We start from the raw sequence: 21,969 nt of genomic DNA, 5'->3' as shown, positions 1-21,969 counted from the left end.
TTCCTGCCTTTCTAGGGCATGCAAGAACCGTTTTGGAGAGAAATTTCTTCTGGGCTACAGTATCAGTAAATGTCAATAGGTTTTACCAATTTTGATAGTGGGAAAAAGTATGTATACTTCCATTCTGCCAACAGGTACCTTTGATTTCCAATCATGCTACTGTGGATGGACAACTATAATSGTTTTCAGGCAACCAATCACTTCCTTTAATGCTCAGATGGCAGAAATGCACCATCCCTTATCCCTTTACATATATTATTTTCATCAGGGAAGGATGCAGAAGTGCCAGGTACTTTCCAAAGAGGCAGTTCCTGCTATGTAGAACAGACATTCTTTGCTTAATACTGTCATGATTTCCAGTTTCCACTGCAAAACACAGAACTGTCATTGTCAGGAGCTAGAGAGAGCACACGCACGCACACACACATTAGGCACTTTGTTTTATTTTGCAAAAAAAAAAAAAGAGTCTTTATATATAAACCATTTCATTCTCTCTCAAAACATTCTACAACTATACAGCTGTTTGCTCCATCATTTGCATAGGAAATACCACAATACAAAAATAAGGTGGGGGGAGGCAAAAGAAGCAAAACAGCAACCAATTTCTGCATGTGTTTCCACGTATAAACATTTGAAGCCTTACAAAATTATTTACATCGTTTGTCAACTATTTACATTAAGAGCAACGTTTCTAACTATCACAAACAAAACTATAATTTATCAAGTATACGTAAAATTGTCTTTAAAAAAAAAAAGAGTCTATCATATACCACAAATAAATAAAGACAGACAACAGTTTTAACAAAGCTAGGTTTTCCTGCAAGACCCTTTTTTGGTATTTTGATTGTCTATTCTAGCCTTTGGTTGACAGCTTAATATTACGGCTTGTGAAGTTCAGACACTTATTAGGTTTGTTTGGTTTTTCTCCTGTTTTCTGGCCAAATCCTACCTGGTCTAACCTCATCTTTGGCCCTACAACTACAATTTCAAGGCTGAGCACGGTGGATCAAAGTCACTGTTAGCATAAAAGGGCATAATTTCATCGACTTCAGTGAAGTTTCTGTCAGCAGTAAATTTTTCCCTGCGTGAATCAATCTGAACAGTGGATTAACTAAACTGCACTGTAATTTTAAACAAAATTACTGTATCCTTTACCTTCTAGTAAATTACATCCAATATCCACATGAAACTAGATCATGTTGGTGCTGAACCAGCTTAACATGTCTGTGTATGAAAACTGCATCCTAAATCCTTCTTTTTAAAGTGATACTAAGTTTAGCTTATAGTAAGAGGTTTAACATTCTGTGTTCATTTAAACTATCCCCGTTATGTCAGCTTCCAACGYTGACTTTACGGTTCATTCTGCATGTTTTGCCCTTTTAAGCAATCTGAAAACAAAATCCTACTTTGAATATTCAGTGCACACCATTGAGTTAACAGGTACAAAACATCTGACGAAATTGGTACTATTTTGAGAGGTATTTAAGTAAATTTTTTTATAAATGTGCCGTGTTATCAAATGTAAAACAACTGCTTTTTCAGATGTGTCTTAGAAAACTTTCGTATTAAACATAAAAAGCTGATTTGCATATTTACAAAATCTTTGTCATAGCAAACATGCAACACACAGAACAAAACGCTTTGTTCTATGGCTGTTTAYGATTTTTTCTATGTATATTATATCCACAGAATGGCTTAACATTAAAAAAAAAARCAACCCACGTGTACTTAACTATGTCCAGTAAAAACCTGACAGATTACAGTTCATGGCTTTTCCACTGTGTGCATTCATCTGCATCCTCTCGTTAATTTGTTTACTAAACATTGTCACGATAATGACAGTGCTTTGGTCAAAACACTGCAAGAGAAAAAAAATGTATAGAGCTGCAATGTGTTGAGATATAATACTTGTAAGAGATGAAACCTGCTGACTAAAGCCATATACATCATGAAAGCAAACAAACGACCGAACACTCTGGTAATTGAGATACAGTGTCTTCCCTTTTTCTGCATAAATATACAAAATATACATTTCCAGTTTCTTTTGAGATTTCTTTTAAGCGGATACACTCAAAAATTCAACTCRTTTCAGTTGTACGTCGAGAGTCAATAGGAAATTGCATAGATACAAAAGAGCCCCTGTGAGCAGCCCAGCTCTCAGTTCTGATGCCTCTTCATGTGGAGCGCCAGGTGGTCGGAGCGGGAGAAGCTGCGGTTGCAGACGGCGCACTGGAAGGGCTTTGCCCCCGTGTGCTTCCTGTAGTGGCGCGTCAGCTCRTCGGAGCGCGCGAACCTCCAGTCACARCCTTCCCATGTGCACTTGTAGGGCTTCTCACCTGGAAGAGAGCACGGAGAATTGAACTGCCAGCCACCACTCTGCACASAACACTGCTGTGAGCCCRCTCTGAACTCTTCGAACACTKCTGTGAGYCCACTCTGAACTCTTCCAACACTGCTGTGAGTCCACTCTGARCTCTTCGATTTAAAGAGCAAATGAATTACAAACAAGGAGCTGGCATATCCGAATTATTCACAGCTCTACTCATATCAGGCCCCAAACTAACAGCCCCTCTTTTTATTTGCTCTTGAAAACGGGATTTAATACCTCAGTAAGATGTACGATACTTTCAAACATGCAAATTGGAGACAGCTATGGTTTACAAATGCAGAGTTAAAAAACCTGCATGAGACCAAAATACGCTCCTTTACACTCACCCCAGTATGAGAGGCAGTAGGGAAAACAAGCAGTCTCATGTGACAACCCAGCCTGGTTTGAAACTTATGCTTGCACCTTTCAAAATGGGTAAGTTAAATTATACAGTGCTTTTTAAAGAGATCTGAAATGGGAAGGAAGACTAAGGATTCTTCACAGTGTGCAGATCTGTTCAAGAGCTTCTGATGTGCGAAGAAAAGGGCACAGTGGGTTACAAACACAATGGGGATAGTATTTTCTAAAACGTCACAAGCAATAAAAACTTGTGGTAGCCTGCTTGGGGCTAGCTATATATAGGGGAAAGCACCTCCAAGTTCAAAGCACCCATTTTCAGAATGAAATGTCTTCAATCAGGTGCTTAAATAGCCATATTTTAGAGGTGGCAAGTGTTTGCTGTCTACAGCAATCTGTACTGATGTACGAAGAACACGCTGTCTCTGAAATCTCTGTKACAGCAAATCTGAATACAACATCAAAATATTCATCTAGTCTTGAATTCACTGACCCAAGCACCTGAAATGTTTGCATTTATCCATTTTAGAACTATGGTATTTTAAGCACACCTACAATTTCCAGGTGTTTATTTAATGTGGAGAAATATGGAGTCAAAAAGCCATGACGACTTCTGTGTAAAACCAGAATTTTACAGGGCTACCTGCTGAGGARCTTATGTGGGCATGATGTCACCATACAAGCAAGCCTCATATCAATAAAGAAGCTAACATCTGATGTTGTTCGGCAAAAACACCTCTCGGGAGAGTGAATTGCTACCTACACATATCATATGAATTTGACCCACTTGGCAAGAAGAGAAAGAAAACTGAGTGTATCAAAGCACTTGGCAGTAGCTTCATCTCGAGCAGAAACAGACCAAAACTGAGCTTTTCAAACAACAGTTTTTTTCTAACCCATCTTACAGATCTTCTACGTCTCCAATGCTCCCAGACCTTTACCCTGACAGTCTCAATCCCACTCTAGTGTGAAGTGCCTCCTACTTTCCTGTTTTAYCACCACACAAGCAGGTGGAAGAAAGACAGAAGCTAGTATCCTGCAGTCAGTGTTTATTCTGCAYCAGTTAGGCAGGTAACACCATTCAGGAAGCTCCAAAACATTACTTCAGAGGCACTTACTTATCATACAGATGAAATGATGAAACTGTTTTTGTCTGGGAGTCTCTACTGCTTTGTCTGATCAACTAGCAACTTTCATCTACTACTGAGTGCAGAACCAGCTCTTTGCTCACAGTGAGGATGTGACTTTGTACTGGCAGGTGTKGTCACAACCAGAACCAGACCTAATCAAGAAAAACTAACCAGCCAGCCACCCAGCCATCTCTTTGCATAAACAGCAACTGGGATTTATTGAAATCATGGTGGAAACATAACATCCCTTAAGAAAAACAATAACCCATCATCACCTCTCATAGAATTTGTAATTATTTGGTTGATCAGAAATCAGAACAGAAATCAGCACAGATTTCTGTCATAGCTGAATTTACTGTTTCAGTAAATTCTGTTTCAGTAAATTACTGTTTCAGTAAATTCTGGATTTACTCAGAGTAAATACTGATGCTTATTGGAGACTGGAATGATCTATCATATAGGATTCTTTTTTGCTCTGTGCAACACATACTGTAGGCTAAAATAAAAATAAAGATTTCATTCAAACCCAGTGTGTAAAKCTTTCCAACACCAGTGAAACTGATTAAGATAACATATTTGGTCTTCAYAGTAGAATGACAGAAAAGTTCCCTATTCAGTGAGGGATCTGTTGCACTATATAGATGATCCTCAATGTATTTTAAYTGGGTTATTAATGGAGGCTGTAAAAGCCTGTGTTGCAGATCCAAAGGCACAGCAAYCAGTAGATGACTTTTGAACACTTTRGKTTAAAAYACRTGTGCACACCGAAGTTACACAAAAGCATTACTCCTGCATTTGAAGTGTCTTAATTTAGAGCCAGTGTATTTATTTCTTTTCCTCCTTTTCTATTTGYTTTAAATTCTTCTTTTAAAGCCTTCACTCAATACTGCCACATTATACTTGATGCTGAACTCAGTCCTGTGAGCCCGACACTCTCACTGGCCAGGGACAGCATATGCAGTCAGGCTTCTATCCACTCCAAACACTTCCTCTTAKGTTTTGCAGAATTATACAAGGCTTGACAGAGAAGGTAAAGAGGACAGGGAAGCCACACTAGTTAACAAAAGCCTAGAAATATCTAGACTGGACCAGAATGGGGATCTGGAGTTAAAGTCTGTTTCCAAGTCTGGTGCTGAAGAGGTACGAAGTACATGCAATTTTCACCGAGTGTTGGACTGTGCTGCACTGTAAAAACAGCYTCAGAGTGTCCTGTGCCGGTGCTACCTGACCCTGTCAGAGTCCAAACAACAAAAAAAGCTGTCCCCTGTTRAAACTTTTCCTGATAAGAGAGCAGTGTCAGCATGTGCTGTGAAGGCTCCTGGCATAGGCAGTGCCAGCGTGCCGGCAGCCTGGTGATCCCTGTGCCCTGCTGGGTGCCACAGCGCCCCAGGCAATGTTAAGTCCCACAAACAGAACCTTCATCAAATTCCAGTGCACTCAACTTTGTAGAGACGCTGCTCAGAAACTCACCACACTGTCACAGTCACTTCAGGAGCTGCCACAGCCATGCATCCTCCTGGGCAGCAGCTTTGCTCCGGGGAAGATCTCCGGCAGTGCCATGGAGAAGAGCAGAGCTCCTGCCGGCTGGCAGAGCTGAGCTAAACCAGGCTCAGGGATGAGCAGAGGCAACGAGCTGCTGCCTCACTCAGATTGTTTCAATAGTGTTACTTTTATGTACTGGAAATTAAAGCCAGAATGCTGCTTTTAACCCCTGCTTTGGCCAACAGTGAGAACTGGAAAGTGTATTTTTAGTGCCAGTGTGGAGGCCCGGATCATTTTGAATAAATCCTAGGGGTAAAATACTGAATATCTATGTTTGTAATGCTAGTTTCCGTTGGAAAGTTCTATTTAAGAACTGAATCAATTTCAAATGTTTTCCTTTTGGGCAAGGAGGAAGGGGGGTAAAAAAAAGTAGGTGGAGATTATTTTCACTACTTTAGAAAACACAGAACAACTAGCTGGTGGTGTTYTCTCTCTCTCAACCTATACACATGCTTTTTGTCATTTAGCAGAAATAAGAATTTGGTTAAAGTTCTTGCAAGTGAAGGAAAAAGAGTCTCACATATTTTCTGAAGTGATCCTACTTCTTTGCTAYGCTGACTCGAAAGCTCTGAGGAATCTGGTTTGAAGACTTACTTTTTAAAAAAGCAGGTATACACAACAAGGGACACTGAACCCTTTATCCACTGTTTTCGTTGGCTACATAGTAATGTAAGATTTGTTTACTTTAATGATTGTGCRAAATACAGTAGCTGTAAAGTTTCAGAAGTATTTGGTTTTCTTCCAGCAATTTAGGGTTTCTATAGGGTGTTAAACCAAGAATGCCACTGGTCATCAAATACGAGGGCAGTACGGCTCAGTTACTGGAACATGATCGTGGTATCAAACAGATATTTCACTGTAAAAGCAAGAAAACAGCTAACTCCTCCACTTCAGGGGAGCTTCCACGGGATTTGTTAGAATGTCAACACTGTTCAACTAAAACACCATGGAGGAAGCTGGTACCGATTTCCAGCCAAATAGCACACTCCAGCCCTTTCTTCCCAAGCCAGAAATATTATACACAGCACTTCTGGGAAACAGAACTGCTTTCCTTTAAATTATACTTCAACAGGATAGGGATTTCATAAGTTTAATTGGATTTCTGYACAACCTCCTTCCAGTATCAATGATTTAAAATATTTTGCTAGGCTTATACATCGCAAAATATATTTTTAAGTTCTTGAGCTCTTAATATGTATCCATTCTCCAGTTAAAAAAAAATACATTTTTGGAGCATGAAAATGAGACTTKTATTTGAACACAGAAATTTTAAGCCCTTAATGTTTAGTTTGGAAGGTCTTTTAAAGAAAGCACGCAGCAAGAGATAAGGGAGTTCAACCTGAAAGGAGACTATTTTGCTTCCAGTGTGTCTATTGTTATTAAAAAAAGGATTTATAATGCTGTGAGATTGCAAGGATGTCAAAACGATGTTTAGATATCCACACGTAACATGCTATGCTAACCAGACACCTCAACAGATAAAATCTCCCCTGATAGATCCATCGTTTGGGTTTCTTATCAATACCACATGAGACTGGTCCGGACCCGTGAGCACACTGGTCTTCTCCCTCTCATTTATTATCTTCTGATTTAGCTGTGTCAAAATGCACCAACTGCTTTCCTAACATTTAATTCTGGTCATGGCCGTGCTCATTTGGGTAAGGCACAGTGCCACTGGTGGCGGGGGGGAYGGTCATTTTGAAGACATCCTCTATCTTCAACACGCAGCCTCTACTCAAGAACGTGTTTCTGTTTAAAATTGCTAGGAAAAAAACAAGTCACTGACAACCTCCATTACTGATGAATCCCTCCAATAACAAGAAAATAAGCCTCCCTATTTTCACCGAAGAGTTTTATGACTTTATTTCTGCAATTTGCTGCTAGGATGCCTTTCTTTAAAAATAAAGTTTGTAAACAGCAAAGGCTGGATTTTCAAACCTAATGTTAGATAACCCTGTCAGTATGCTGAAATCCAAATACAGGTATTACACCAGCCAATACCTGCAAGCTCACTTGTTTTTTAATAGAAATTTCTGTCAGAGCAGCGAGTTTGGAGCTTCCTTAAGGAATAAAAAGTAGTATGTTTTTCAGAGACTCCAAAATGAAACACCTGACAATGTAAGGGTAAAAAAGTACAAAGACAGCCCACTCTCCAGTCTTGCCATCAATTTAATGTTACTTGTGTTTATTACGGCACTATTTCTAATGGCAAGTGGTTGACTTTAAAAAATATTCAACCARGCGTGATAAAATTGTGGCAGGCTACGCAGAAGTTTCTGCACCAGAACAGCACCAGTTAAGTACATAACCTCTATCATGTTCAACTTTAAAACAGATTATTAAAAACATTTAAATTAACTCAACTTTTAAACAGATTATTAGAAATATTTAAATTATCTCAATGCTTTCTGGTGTATATTTTTTCAAATTTTTCTCATGTTAACATCAATTTTTTTAAATCCCAGACATGCTATAGCCTCAATTTTTAGGAAAAAAAAAAAAAAAAGAACAAATGAAACAGTTTTTTTTGTTTTATTTTGCTTGAAATAGTGTTTCTCTAGCACCATTCTTTTAAGCTCTAACTGAGTGACTGAATCTGAAAATAGTTACTTGGGTGCATGCCTGCAAGCATTCAGAATTTTTTGCTTCCAGCATTTGCCTAAAATCAGATATTCTTTCTGTTGCTGACCAAGTGCTAAGGTCTGTATCATCATTAAAAAYAGCTTCTTGGTTTGTTTTGGTTCTTGGTTTTTTTGKTTTTTTTTGAGAAAGAGCAGAAAGCTGAATTTTCAAAATAAAGAACCCCTCAGGTGTTTAAAAGCTCTTTAGTGCACTAAAATTCTCAATTGTCCCAAGATGGAGATGGATGAGAGGGGCTGACGCACACAAGGTACATGCAGCTTATCCTGAGTGATAAAACAAATTTAGTCCTTGAAACATCCATCCCACAAATGAAATTAAACAACAACATATGCTGCACATTTTTAAATGCAATAAAGTCTCTGCCTAGTATAGTGATGGCTAAAGGGTGACCATTAAACACTACTTCACAATGAAACAGCATTTTAAGGAATTTTGTAACAGAGAGCTTTGAGCTCAGCTCATAGTCTGTTCACTGATAAATGAAGCACAAATAGGAATAAAAGATAACTGACTGGTGATCAAACAGGACAGTGAAAAGAATGCACTTTATGACTACAGAGGTGCAGAAGGCATTACTTTCTCAACACTCCCACCAGTGCTTGAAGCACACTTATTTTGCTAAGTGTTGTCTTACGCAGTTCAAGGATTAGTGGGGAATCTTGACTGACCTGTGCAATGGTTTATTTTCTCTCTGGTATAACATTCTGTCTTAACAGAGGTGGTCTCTCTTCAAGGAGATAAGCAAACAAAGAGGAAAGGAATTTTTTTTTTTAAGTAGGTTCATAAGAAATCCATGCCATTTGGGGTGCACGGCTGTGTCTACACATCCTGTGCTGAAGAACACATTTCCTCACCTATGCCTGTGCTACAAGAACGGCTCTTTAGCTCTCTCAGCAATAACACTGGCTTTTGTACAGTCAGATAAGAGGAGCTCTTAAAATGTAATTTATTAAACACATGCTCTGGACTTCCAGATTTCCATCTACTGTATGCACACACGCACCAAACGAAAAAAAATTAAAAGCAATACATTAAAGCTATTTTAACTCAAAGAGAAGCACTGTACACTTGCCAAAATCAAAGGTTTTAATATGTCCTTAATCAGAGTTGTTAGAGATCCCTGAATATAAATAATGCAGCCTGACAGGACAGGAATGCTGCTACCAAGATACTCAGACTAAACTAGGACATTACTTAAATGTTTCTAATCTTTCACCAATGGGAGGTGCAGGTCATCTAACAAACAAGCAACACAGTACCCTGCTGGAACCAGGAGTCAATCGTCCCAGTCAAGCCTCAGAAATTAATTGCAATAAGGAATGTCTGATCAAATAATGGAAAGTTTTAATCACTGGCAATTGCTGGGAATCTTGGGACTATATTAGCCTATGTAGGGCGGTCTCAAAATGAACTATATTTAAAGCCGGTCTCTTAGGTCAACAGTTTCCTTATCAAGAATCAAATATCCTGGAACTGAAGTTTAATCCTCTCAGGGAGCAATTGACAGAAACAACAGGTTTTTTTAAGCTTTCATGCTTAGAGGGACTTTCTAGGCTTTTAATCAAAAAGAAAATATTAGGCTTTTCTTTTCAGTATCTAAAATCTAACAGGAATACCCTCACCTCACACCTTGGAATTTAATTCCCGCTTCAGAAAAGTTGTATGCTGGATGCCGATGTGAATGATTAGTAATATTTAAATAAAATTTAGGTTTATGAGGCTAAGATTTCACCCTCTTTTGAGCAACACATTCAAACACTTCTCATTCAGCCTATGACTGCAGATAAAGAACCAGACCAATTATTCCCAAGGCCTGAGATCATTCATGAAGTGTTTGAAAAAATGCATTATTTTTCCCTTAAACTGTGGTTTGCGCAGGAAAATAATGTACTTCCATTTCTCACACAGGCAACTAATGGATTTAGCAGAATTCATAAATAAAAGATACTAACATACCCTTCAGCAGTGTCTGCACTTTAATGCACTTTGTCAACAGTTTTATTTAACTCTCTTCCACTTTTCCTTATGGTCTCTATCAATGACGGCATTTACTGACAGCTCCTTAAAGTGTAATCTATTCCACTGACTCATATAACAGGTCAAAGAAGCAAGATCTGCACAGAAATATTACTTAATTGCTGTTTTCACGACTTCAGGACGAGCTTTGCTACGTACATGCAAGGCTGCAACCATGAGCAAGGCAGAGTCTTTTGAGGCCTCCGTTCCTCATTTGCTCACCATGAGTGAAATCCCCCACCAAAGTCTGCATGATYTGAGTTTTCCCAATGTGCTTTTCTTCCAGCAGGAGCCAAACTACTGCTGTCTCCCTTTCTGAACCAGGGGCAGCCTGAATTCCCAGGCACCACCTTTAGCAAGTGTCCCTACTCAGGCATGGCAAACTCAGAGCGCCAAGTCCCAGGGACTGCTGAAGTCCACTGCTTACAACTGGTTCTAATTCTGATGCACCATCAGTCTAATTCTGKATCTATTGAGGCAGAGATTTAAAATAAAATAAAATGTTTAACACCTTGAGGAACAGCAAGAGTAAGCAGCTGTTCCATGCCTATATAAACATTCAAAATAACCAGGGACAGTGGAAGTATTTTGAGCGCATCTCATTAGAGAAATGCCATTTCTCTTGAGTTATCTCGGCTTCCACTTCCCATCACCAAGTACAAGCTAGATCTATAGATAGAGATGAAATAGTTCTGCAGTTAATGCTAGAAACTATTAATGGCAAGCCCACCATGTGACCAGAGAACATGTCTGTACAAAGACTCTGTATACGGAAAACCAATATGCAGCTGGAAAATGTCCTCCATGTGCGTGCCTTGGTGTGTTCAAAACAATGACAGATTTTCCTCTTAAAAACATACACAATTTTGAACTGTGCAGCTGCTCACAGAAATAATAAACCCCCCCTGACCTTGGAACCAGCTCTTCTGCAGCTTTACAGGTAGCGCACAGGTATGGTATTCTGGGTGCCCACATAGCAAACACGCAACTTCCATTATCCAAATGTCTGGCATATAAAGAAGCCTAAAAGGATGCGTTATAGGATGTAGAYACTCTGATGCCAGAAGAAGAACTGAATGAAGTTTATCTGCAATACACAAATAGCTGCTTTTCACTGACCTTTGGCCCACGTTTCAATGTGGACATGTAGCTGTTRTGCCAGAGCTTTAGGGTGGCTTTGCTGCTGAACAGTTTGTGATAAATGCACAGCCCCCTCTCACATCGTTCACTGCAGACGCACAATGCCAGGTATGAAACAAAACTTGTTCCAGGATGAAGAGGTTAAATTATTTTAAAAGAAAATCCCTGCTTCAAAGGGTCAAAAAAATCCAACCTCTTTTGAACGATATTCCAAAAGGCACTTTAAAATACTGAGTACCATTTTACCTGTTTCAGAAACAATTAACATCAAATTCAGGTATCATACCGAAGTGTTTAAAAGTATTAAAATGTACCATTTATCTGCTCCAGAAATGCATGGAAATGGATGGAAAGTGCTCTGTATCTTTTCAACATTTGAACCTTTCTTCACATTCTGTTTTGGGGTTGCCAGTTTACCAACCAAAATTTATTTTATTGTTTTCCAATGCCAAAGCATTACATAGGGAAAGAAAAACGTRTGCATGCTTCAGCAACTGGTGCAAATACATAACCCTATCTTAGCTTTTAACGGGAATACTGGATTCCTGATCAACAGCAAGAATCCAATGTAATTACATTAAATCAGCATATCATTTTGTAGCACCTGAATTGGTGTAAGGTAAACAGCTTAGGACCACCTAAGAAAAAAAAGGGATTTTCCTCTCAACCATTACCTATACTTTTGTTTAGATGTAATTAATAAAGTCTGACAGTGTGCTCATATCTGAACTGAAAAAAATAGACTACAGCCTACATTCCATCTATCAAAAGTAACATTTCCCTTAGATTTGTTCTCAAAGAACATCTACTAAAGCCAGGGAAAGCCTTTCAGAAGAGAAAGGCTGCTAAATAAATACTGTGAAAAGGCTGAGATTTTCCAATACAAAAGGAAAACCATAAGGTCTGTCTTGACTTTTAATGGCAGACAAACTTTGCTGCAGGCTCTTTTATTTTAAGATGACAGATTGCTGAGAAGGGCAGGGACTGGTTGGGATGAGAGAGAGACTGCAGYCAATTTTAAAAGGTATTGTTAAGAAACTAAGAATAAGGAGAGAACAACTTCAGTGGTCCATGATTACTAAAGAACGGGTTTAGCCAGATAAACAGGTCTGGTATCCCCGAAGGGATTTGAAAGAATATCACACACAACTTTATTAAAATGGATTACGTGACATTTGCTTTAGACTTTGAAGGTAAAAGCTTCACAAAAGTACTTTAAATTTTTTTAAAAACTAAAAAATCGAAACTTATTAGTGCTGTATGAATTCTCAGTTCTGGGGGGATGGGATGCACAGAAGCACACGCCCCAATTTAGCCCTCGGCATTCAGCCCTTTGGAGATCAATAGCGAGATTCCCTTGCACTTTGGGGGAGCAGAGCAACTTCACAGGTTTCCCTGRCTTTGCACCCATTTACTTTAACATTCCTTAATTGATCAAACGTTAAATCAGGGATCTGGCTCCTAAAACACAATTCAACCCTATGTTAAGGCAGAGATCAGAATCGGTGCTGGAAATCTTCAAGTATGAAGTGAATATTCAGGAGAGTTAAACTAACCCAAACTCTGAAATACTGCAGGTAACAGGATACGGACTCACATTCTTGCATGTAATGCACGCTTTAGACAGTTTATCCCTTCATTCACCTCCCCAGAAGACCCTTTGTATTACAGACCTGCTTAAGTTCACTAGATTTTTATCTAAAACAACATTCTTGTTTCCATGAATACATCAGCTCCTCTGACCTTTGCACATTTATCCACATTTTTAGGTAAAAAAGTGAAGGCAACAATAAACATTAGTGACCCTGAGCAATAAATGCTCGCAATGAGGTATGTATTTACATGCATTCAAGAACTAACTTTGCAAACCATGAAGTCATTACTGCTCAAGGTACAGRAAAAGATAAAAATTGATTTTAAAAAGGAAAGTGTTCATTTGAAATGTGGACTATGCAATGTTAATGTTTAGACYAAAGCTTTGCTTTTATCTCTCTTCCTAGTTATTTTATAATAGCAATTGAGATATTTAGAACTGGTATTTAGTTCCTGGCTGGAGTGCACAAGTGGAAATCAAACGCTTAAATTTACAGATTACTTATTAAAGGGGGATTCCACTCTGACACTACTCAGATTTACAGCTCATGAAAATATTCTTTTTTTACTGAACTTACTGCTAGAAAGGGATTATATGTTAAAAATATTTTTAACAGTGTTGGTGTTTGCTCTGTTACTAATGCAAAACAATAATCTCCGACAGTTGCTTTTAATTTTTCACTGTACAACACAGGTAACTTTCATTTCTGAAAACAAGATTTCCTTAGCAACAATTAGCCTGGACATAAACTTCTTGACAATAATCTAACAATTCATTTATAATAGAAGGCCTTKTTTCCATAGAGATAGTGAAACATTTTGTTAGATCATAGCTCAGGACAAGTTTTGATTTAAGCTTAGGTGAAAACTCACTCCTTGTAGTGCTGCCTGTCTGCTTCAACAAGCAAGTTGTTTGAACTGTGGYTCTTGTTTTGCTCTGATTCTAAGCCCATGCGTAAAAGAACTSGGGCTCATACTCACTTCTGAAAATGGAGTGACAGCGCTCTCTTTCATTTYTTTACAAAATCAGTCATATGCTTTTCACTGGTTTAGCGTAAGTGGTTCTATACCAAGACCCCAACAAAGAACTGTCCTGAACAATTTCAGGGGTGCTGGTGGTGAGCTGTGTTTTCCTCCTCTCCATCTCTCCTCCTTCCCCCTGCCTCAGCAGGTGAACGCTTGGGAAGAGTGTCTGGGGCAGTTCCACCTCCCAASCACTGCCCTCAGCACTCACAGCTCCTGCACCCACACACAACCAACACTGCCCCAGCTCCACTCCTCACGGGCACAGAACAGCAACTGCCTCGGTGTCTGCAGCCAGAGTTTGATCAGGGTACAAAATACAAGCGTGATGCACTGACACTTTTAATTTTCTCCATTTAAATGTCTTTTCCTGACAGAAAAAAAAAAAAATGAAATTATGTCATCTTTTTTCTGTCTTTCATCTGTCTTTCAAAAAAATAATAAAGTCTACTTTATGCCAGGGAAAGTAAATGGGCATATCTTGGGAGTTTTCATGACGTTACCGAAAAATTCTAGAGATTAAATAACTCTAAAAGGTCAAAGAGAAAGCCCAAGCCAGMAAATTCTATCTACTCAGATAAATCTTGAAAAGTAGAACATGTTTACTATGTTTAATTCACTATTCAAGGGGGACAAAAGGTCTTTTTTTTAGCACTTTAACAGCATTTTAGACTGACAAGGAAAGTTTCCATCTRATTTATTGCCAGCTATTTTGAGTTCTGTTGAGGTTTAATAAAATTGCACTAATAAAATAAATTTTACTTCTCATTGACCAATCCTCAAATATTTTGTAGCTGAATTGCCAGTGTGTYCACAGTGCTCTAGAGAAAACGGGGAGAAGCCCGGCAGACCCAACGCGCTCGCTTTCTCAGAAAACGCGTCAGCCTCGAGCAAACAAGAGACAGCGAGAGTGAGTACATACCTGTGTGAGTTCTCAGGTGCGCTTTTAAGTGAGAAGACTTYGTATAAACTTTTGTGCAGCCTAAAACAAAACAAAACAAAAAAGCGGAGGGGCTTCAGTAGGGAGAACAGAAACACTCCATACTACATTTAAAATTCCTTACTCATTGGTGGGTTACTATCTGGACACATTTAAGTTTACTACTTTCTGGCTTCATCTTTGCCAGTCAGAAGTAACACTGTATACAGAATGCTCCTAGCGGTGTGCTGCTTGACGCAGAAAAGAGAAAAACATGTATGTTTCTGGTAGACTTACTGCTTTGAAATGTGTATATAGGCCAATAGCTGCTACAATGTATGCACAGTAACAACTGCTACAAGAGTCAACAACTCAGAAGGGGGGGATTTTTTTTGGTTTTTTTTTAAATTTCCAAGAAGACTTGATCAAGCCAGACTCGGTGTCATTGTCACCCAGGGCTCAACGTTAACTCCTCCACTGGGCATTTATCACACAGCACACTACACATCACAGGGGGTTTTAAGGCACCCAGAGTTGTGTTGGTGAAAGGGGAGCAGCAATTGCTCTCTGCACTACAATGGGTGTACCCATTTTGTACTGGGATCACACACTACTTAGAGGASCACATTACAGTCAGCTCTGTGGACAATTTTCAGAAATGGTATTAATGGATTTATGAGGGCAGCTGAATCTCCTGTTTGTAACAGGGAAGAATGGCCATGGCCTTGGCTACCGGGAACTGAAATTACGCTTGCAATGCCAGAATCTTCCTAGTGAGCTGKACTGCACTGGACAAACTGAGTGCCTGCTCCATCCTGGGTACTGGAATAGTGAGAGCCGGAGATGCAAAGTCACATTCACTTACACTAGCAAAAAGCATAATTTTTATTTTTTACTTTCTATAGAGTCCAAATTTTGTGGTAAAATGAGCTCAAGAGAATGACAAATGACATGAAGAGTATCYATTATTTAAAGAACGCGAAAGTATTCCACTCAAAATAAAATGACGACAAAGAGAAATTCTACTTGGACAAAACACTACTTGACTSTCCCCAGGTATAGACCACAAAACCACTTAAACCTCACCCATAACTATTCACACTTTTTCTTATTGCAAGAGCTGGGCTCTTCTGGCAGAGATTGCTTACCAGGGTAATCACAGTAGTGGATACGTCTTTTTTCCAGATCTGGGTTACTTCTCCTGTTGTATCTGACAGGTTGGATGTTCTGGGGGGTWATGGGCAGAGTCGCTGGTAAATTTGGGTTGTGAATTGCCAGCTTGGAAGCTATAGTTGCGGCGTATGATGGAGGAGGGGTCAAATTCTGTAGCATCTCTGCTTGTCTATCTGGACTTCCAGGCTCTGAGCTTGGGGGCGAAGGAGGGAAGTAAGTGGCCTGCTGCTGCTGCAGAAACTGGTTTGGCATGGTGTAGGTACAGGGGGGGATGGCCTGGAACTGTTTCATGGCAGTCTGTGGAACAGCCGAGGAGAGCGTGTTAAGGCCCGCCATGGCTGAGGGCATGGACACATTGTTAAGGGAGTCCATCACGGCTGCCTGAGGAGTGGTGCTGGGCATGTCTAAATCCGGAGAGCTCAAGAGCTGATACAACTGGCCTTGCTGGGTCGTGACAGAAAGATGGACATCTGGAGTAGGAAGCTCCTGCTTGATGAAAATGTTGTTCACATCAGGAGTTTGGTGGGAGCTGAAGATGCTGGTAAATTCGGGGAGGGCCTGAGTGGGAGCAGGGGCAGGGGCAGTAGTTTCGTTCTGGTGRCTGAAGATGGTGACCGGCTCTGTCTTGATGTGGGTAACGCAGGGYCGCTGAGATTTGTACAGGCCAGTTCTCAGGTGGCTGATGTCGGGCAGGAAGACGTTCATGTTGATGCTGTAGGGCAACCCCTCGCTGTCAGTGAAAAACTGGTCTACAACAGAGGCACTGTCTCTTCTGTACTTCTTATGTTCGGGGATGACGGGGACGGGYGGGAGCTGAGGCGACAGGTATTTCTCCATTTCACATCTCGTCTACAAAGACAAAACAGACCATAATTCACATAATTTGTTACCAGCTAAGAAAGGTGATGGCATCCAAGTCATGTGAGGCTTTGCAAATAAAAGGCAATACTGTTCAGCCAGACGCAAGACATCTACAGAGGAAGTTATGAATGCTTACACTAATGAAAACCTGYCTTTTACAATCAGCACACCGATCAACAGCATCAAGGACAAGGAGATAAAGTCATGGCACAAGCTGTTCACACATCAAGACTGATCTGATGTTTCAGCATATGCAAACTTTTCATCTTTTATGCCTAAAAGACAGCGCAGAAGTGACAGGCGCTGTTTCTAATCTGCAGATCTCCTGCTCTGGAATTCACTGCTTGAGCAGGGTGACTGCCTATCTGCCTATCTGTTTCACCCGCTTCTCTTTGAAATGCTAACTCTAAAAGCCACATCCTTAGCTGGCTATTTGAATACTAATACTTCAAATAATGTTTTCATTCATATATATATATATTCCATACTTCCATGATTTTTCATCCCTAAAAGAACACTATTTAACCAGAAATACGACACCAAAGTGTAAAGTTATTAATAATATCGAGTAAAAAGAAGACGGGCTGACTACATAAGAGTATTCATTGTGTAAAGTGTCTCCAGGACTACACTAAAGCCAATAATAACCTATGCAGTGTATAATTGGCTAATAGCGTGATAAACATGTCCCTGTCCATGCCTTGGTTCTCGGAGAGCTCTTTAATTACTGGAAAATCATCCTCTTAGCACAGTAGTGCGAGGGAATCCGTGGGTGGCTAGAGCCCTATACATTACTAGCGTACAGTCATCGGCCAAACATTTATCATGCACTCTCCAGTGGGCAAATGCTACATTCCCCCCTGCCCTGTCAAGAGAGTGCTCATACCAGACCCGTTTAGCACCCCGCAAGCGAAAGCAGCTGACAAACAGCAACTCTGCCCGAAAGTGGATTTTAGGACCTTCCTTCAAAGACCCCCGGTAAACACCACAAACAAACACAGCCGCCTTCCCGTCCCTTTGATCTGGATCTGCCCCGACATGCCAGGCTACTTTTTCCAGCTCTTGTTTACGAGTCGAGGGCAGTTCGCTTTGAAGACGAGGAGTTATTTACTCGTTGGGGAAGACACCACCGAAAGGCAGAGGCTGACAGAACGCTGCCCGCCACCGGGACTCCYACCCTGCCGATCCGGGGGACGCCGGTGCCTCGCAGGGCGCGGGGAGCCGCCCCTGGAGCGAGCACTGTCCGCGGACTGGATCGCCTGCGGTTGGCGCCTTCCCGCTTTTAGCTCCTCCAGCTGTTTGCCTGCGGATCCGCTCCCAAACAGCCTCCCGGGACAGGCAGAAAGTCCTGGGAAGTCCCCCTTACCCGGTGCGTCGCGTGCTCTCCCCCCCCGCCCCCCGAACATGACTCCGTGCGTGGGCGAGGAGGACAGGCGGCCGCTCTAATTCTGCCGCCGGGCAAGTGCGAAGGCAGCAGCTGTAGCTTTCAACACACCCGCGGGGGCAGCCCCGCTCCCCCCGCCACCCGGGACGGCCCGGCCGCCGCCTCCGGAGCCCGCGCCCCGCCTCGGTCCCGGCCGCGCTCCGCCGGCGGTAACACGGGAGCGCTGCCCGCTCCGCACGGGAGAGACGGGCGGCGGGGCCGCTCCCCCGCACACGGACACGGACACACACGCACGCTTACACATGTAGAAACAGATAGTCACTCACACATATACACACACATATACACATACACGTATACGCACACATACACACATATACGCATACACACGTATACACACACATACCCATATACACGCACACGCTCTGCCGCTGCCGCAGCCCCGCACTTCGCTGTCCGCCGCCCTCGCCCCGCAGCCCGGCCCCACCCAGTCCCGCCCGCCCCGCAGCGCCCACTCCCGCCGAGCCGAGGCGCGGTGGTCGGGGGGCTGTGCGGACACCGAGCGCTCACGGGCGAGCTGCGAGGGGTGCCCGCTGCCTACCTGCACCATCTCCTCCGCCGGCAGGGTCGCTCCTCCGCCGCCACCACCGCCTCCCGGGTGCTGTTGCTGCGGCGGCGGCGGCTGCTGCTTCAGGTCCTCTCCGGGGAAGATCGCTGCCTCCCGGGCCCCCAGCACGGGCTTGAGCTGCGCGAACACCGGCTCCTCGGGCTGCTGCACGGGGCCCAGGCGGGCGCTCATGGTCAGCACCCTGGTGGCCATGGGGCTGGCGGCGGGCGCGGCGGGGACGGGCTGCCCGCCCCGGCGCAGGGCGAGTGAGCCGCGGGCGGCTCCGGGCGGGCGGTGGCTACTCGTGCGCTCACTCCCCAGGAGCACCAGCCCAGAGCGCATCCACTCCCGTGTCGTCAGTGCCTCCGCCTGTACCTGGGCGCGGGTATCTACCCGGTGACACACGCCCGCCTCTATTTCACCCTACTCCACCCCCGGCCCCCCCCATACCCCACCCAGCCCGGAGAGGGGGCCGGCCCAGCCGCCCGCCCAACCTACGGGGAACGCGGACAGCTCCTCCCCGCCCGCCGCACCGCCCGGCCCGGGCCGGTCCTGCCCCGCAGCGGCGGCACCGGCGAGCGCGGCGGCCGTCCTGGAGCGGTACCGATCCCGATCCCGGTCCCGATCCCGGTCCCGGTCCCAGCTTCGGCTCCGGCAGGGCGGTGTCCCCCGGCCAGCAGCCGGGGAGCGGTGCCCGGCGCAGAGTCCCCGGGCAGGAGCGGCGGGCGCGGCGCTCGCCCCGGACTGGAAGCAGCTTTTCAGCAAGTGCGGCGCTCCGCCGAGGCTTCTCTCGTGCTTTTACAATTATTTATAGTCTTGTAAAGAAGCACTGCTAATGTGGGCACTTTAGAACAACTGTCTTGTCCTACCTTTCATCTTCAAAAGGGTTTTAAAGGCAGTCATTCAGATTTATTATAGTTTGTCCTGAAGGCAACTCGTACTCGAAACCTGCTGCTAATAAATATCAGCCCTGCAATATACATCCCCCCGGTACGCTGTGAAAGTGGAGTTTTTTAGTATTTTACAGAAATAGAGCGGAGGACAAGGAAGACACGTAGAGGAAAAGAGGTAGCGACGATCGTGTCTTCTCTTCCTCCCCTGTCCCCCMCTCCCGAAATGAGGCAAGTTTCTATTTACTTGTTTTGAGGTGTGGTTTCGGCGCAAAGCCTATTTCCCCGTAGACACAGGACGGTGAGCTAAKCTCCCGCATGTTTCACTGAAGCAGAAAAAGGAGGGACGCCGTATTTTCGTGCAGCACGACCGGCTCACGTCGCATGGGAAAAGTACAGCATGTAGTGGAACTTTGGAAAAAAAGCACAAACTTTCCACCTTTCTCCCGGCTCTGTCAGTCCCGCGCTCTCCGTTTGCAGGGAGAGTCTGGGKATCCGCAGAAATGTTGGCACCCTCCCTCTTCCCGTGTTTATCCCCTATCATTTACAGACAAGGCTCTTTTAAAACGCTAAAAAAGCTTTTTTTTTTTCTGGTCAACCTGGCACTCCTCCCCTTTGCCGCCCAGTCCACCGTGAGCAGGATGTCTCAGAGCCTGCATGCAGAAAGCTAATTACAGAACCAGCGAAGAGCTCAGCATAACATTTCTTTACACAAACTGTTTAGCAATATGTAGCCGCTTGATGCTTGTTATTACTAATGTAGATCCGGCTACTCCCGTCAGCGCAGCATTTAAAGCCGTGCAGGCTCATTTCCATCCGACACTAACMCGTATTCCCGTTTAGGCAATATGCAACTTCAGTGTCCTTTACTGAAGACTCGTGGCGGGCATTTCTTTCCCCACTCAAGCCTAGAAACAGGCGTTCTAASCAACAGATTTTAAAATCATGTCTTGTTTTTGCATGAATGCCCTTCACATCACCCTAATTTATGGTTAAGCTTCAAACTACACTTTTTGAATGCTGGACATGTTCCCTAAATCAGCCCAATTAGGCTTCAAACTATGTTTTTTACCCTCTGAAAGGACAAGTTTAATAGAAACTGCTTTCTAACAGCTTAAAAATTGCAGAACTAGGAATACWACACTATGCTGCTGGGAAACTAATTCTTCCAGATCAGGCACAACACAGAACTAGGCAGCATCTGACATCATCCATGTACTGACAACTTTCAGACATTTACACGAATTCTATGGCTGTAGTAACTGAAGTGTTTCTGAGACTTGCATACCTTACTTGCATGTTTTCTCTCCATCTGATTAGATAAATGATAAACACATAATGTAAAAATGTTTTTGTGTTGGGTTTTTTTTTGGTTTTTTTTTTTTTTTTTTATATACATTTATAAAGGACCTGCCCCGGCAAAAACTTTGGCAGGTTAATTAGAGTGGCATCACTGAGTAAAGCTCTGTGTATACTTTCAATGTTTTCAGAAGTGTCACTAAATGTGTTTTAATCTGAATGTGTTTTAATTTTTTTAGAAAGGATGTAATTAGGGCTGAACTGCAGATAAATAARTCCAATCTCATCACTATGTTTTTGTGCTAATGATGGTTTAGGGCTTACAGTCTTTTGTCAAGCAACAATCAGTGGAAGATTACTAAAGACTATATAATTTTTAAGGGGCAATTTTTTATTTTGACTTTGCACTATCACTAGCAACTAGTCAAATCGACTCTTGTTCCTGCTCAGGTTCACTGYTTATCTGACCTACATAGTGCCACACTATTTAACTTAGAGATAGTCTAAATGCACTTTGAGATCCAGACACAAAAATTATTTGATAGCCCAAGAATTTCCACTGTTGTAAAGTTTTATACTTCTTGGAACAGATGATTTTTGTTTATAAATTTAAAGTCWGTAATAAGCTGCCAGCTCGTGTCATCTCCTAAATTAAATTGAAGTAAGAGTTTGTTCAGAATTAATCATCATTAAAAAAAAAGAGTTTACAGCTACAATAAGTTTGGAATGTTCCTGCTTCTTCACTGATTTTGCAGAAAGAGTTGGAAGTGAGTTTACACCTCAGCAGATGAATTTGCAGCAGAAAACTGAGTAAGCTGTTTTCAACCCAGCACAGCCATGTTTGTGTAAGACTTCAGAGAGACATGTTTAGTAGTTRYRGTAAGTGATCATTCCTTTGCAACAYAAGTCCCCTGGRTATCTTATAAAAATGACAAATCAAGGTCTTTAGTTATTRTCTGCAGTTGAAAAAAAAAAGGAGGAATAAAATATTGATTGGTAAGCACCTAGAGCTAGGTATGTGAAA

At 42.4% G+C, this 21,969-nt stretch overlaps 1 protein-coding gene across 1 annotated transcript; it reads right to left on the bottom strand.

Moving 5' to 3' along the window:
• Window positions 1-425: 425 nt before the first annotated feature.
• KLF5 (KLF transcription factor 5) lies at window positions 426-19,145 on the bottom strand. The gene is made up of 4 exons (XM_057366470.1): window positions 18,751-19,145; window positions 15,880-16,753; window positions 14,735-14,794; window positions 426-2,336 (listed from the first exon to the last, which is right to left on the bottom strand). The coding sequence occupies exons 1-4, from the start codon at window positions 19,096-19,098 to the stop codon at window positions 2,158-2,160; spliced, it is 1,461 nt and encodes a 486-aa protein (XP_057222453.1). The 5' UTR covers window positions 19,099-19,145; the 3' UTR covers window positions 426-2,157.
• Between the last annotated feature and the right edge of the window lie 2,824 nt (window positions 19,146-21,969).

Source organism: Malurus melanocephalus, unplaced genomic scaffold (assembly GCF_030028575.1).
Source record: "Malurus melanocephalus ecotype Western Australia unplaced genomic scaffold, MMel_1.1 scaffold_66, whole genome shotgun sequence".
NCBI classification, from domain to species: domain Eukaryota; kingdom Metazoa; phylum Chordata; class Aves; order Passeriformes; family Maluridae; genus Malurus; species Malurus melanocephalus.
The sequence above is the reverse complement of the archived record's forward strand: the minus strand, read 5'-3'. Positions and strand labels throughout refer to the sequence as shown.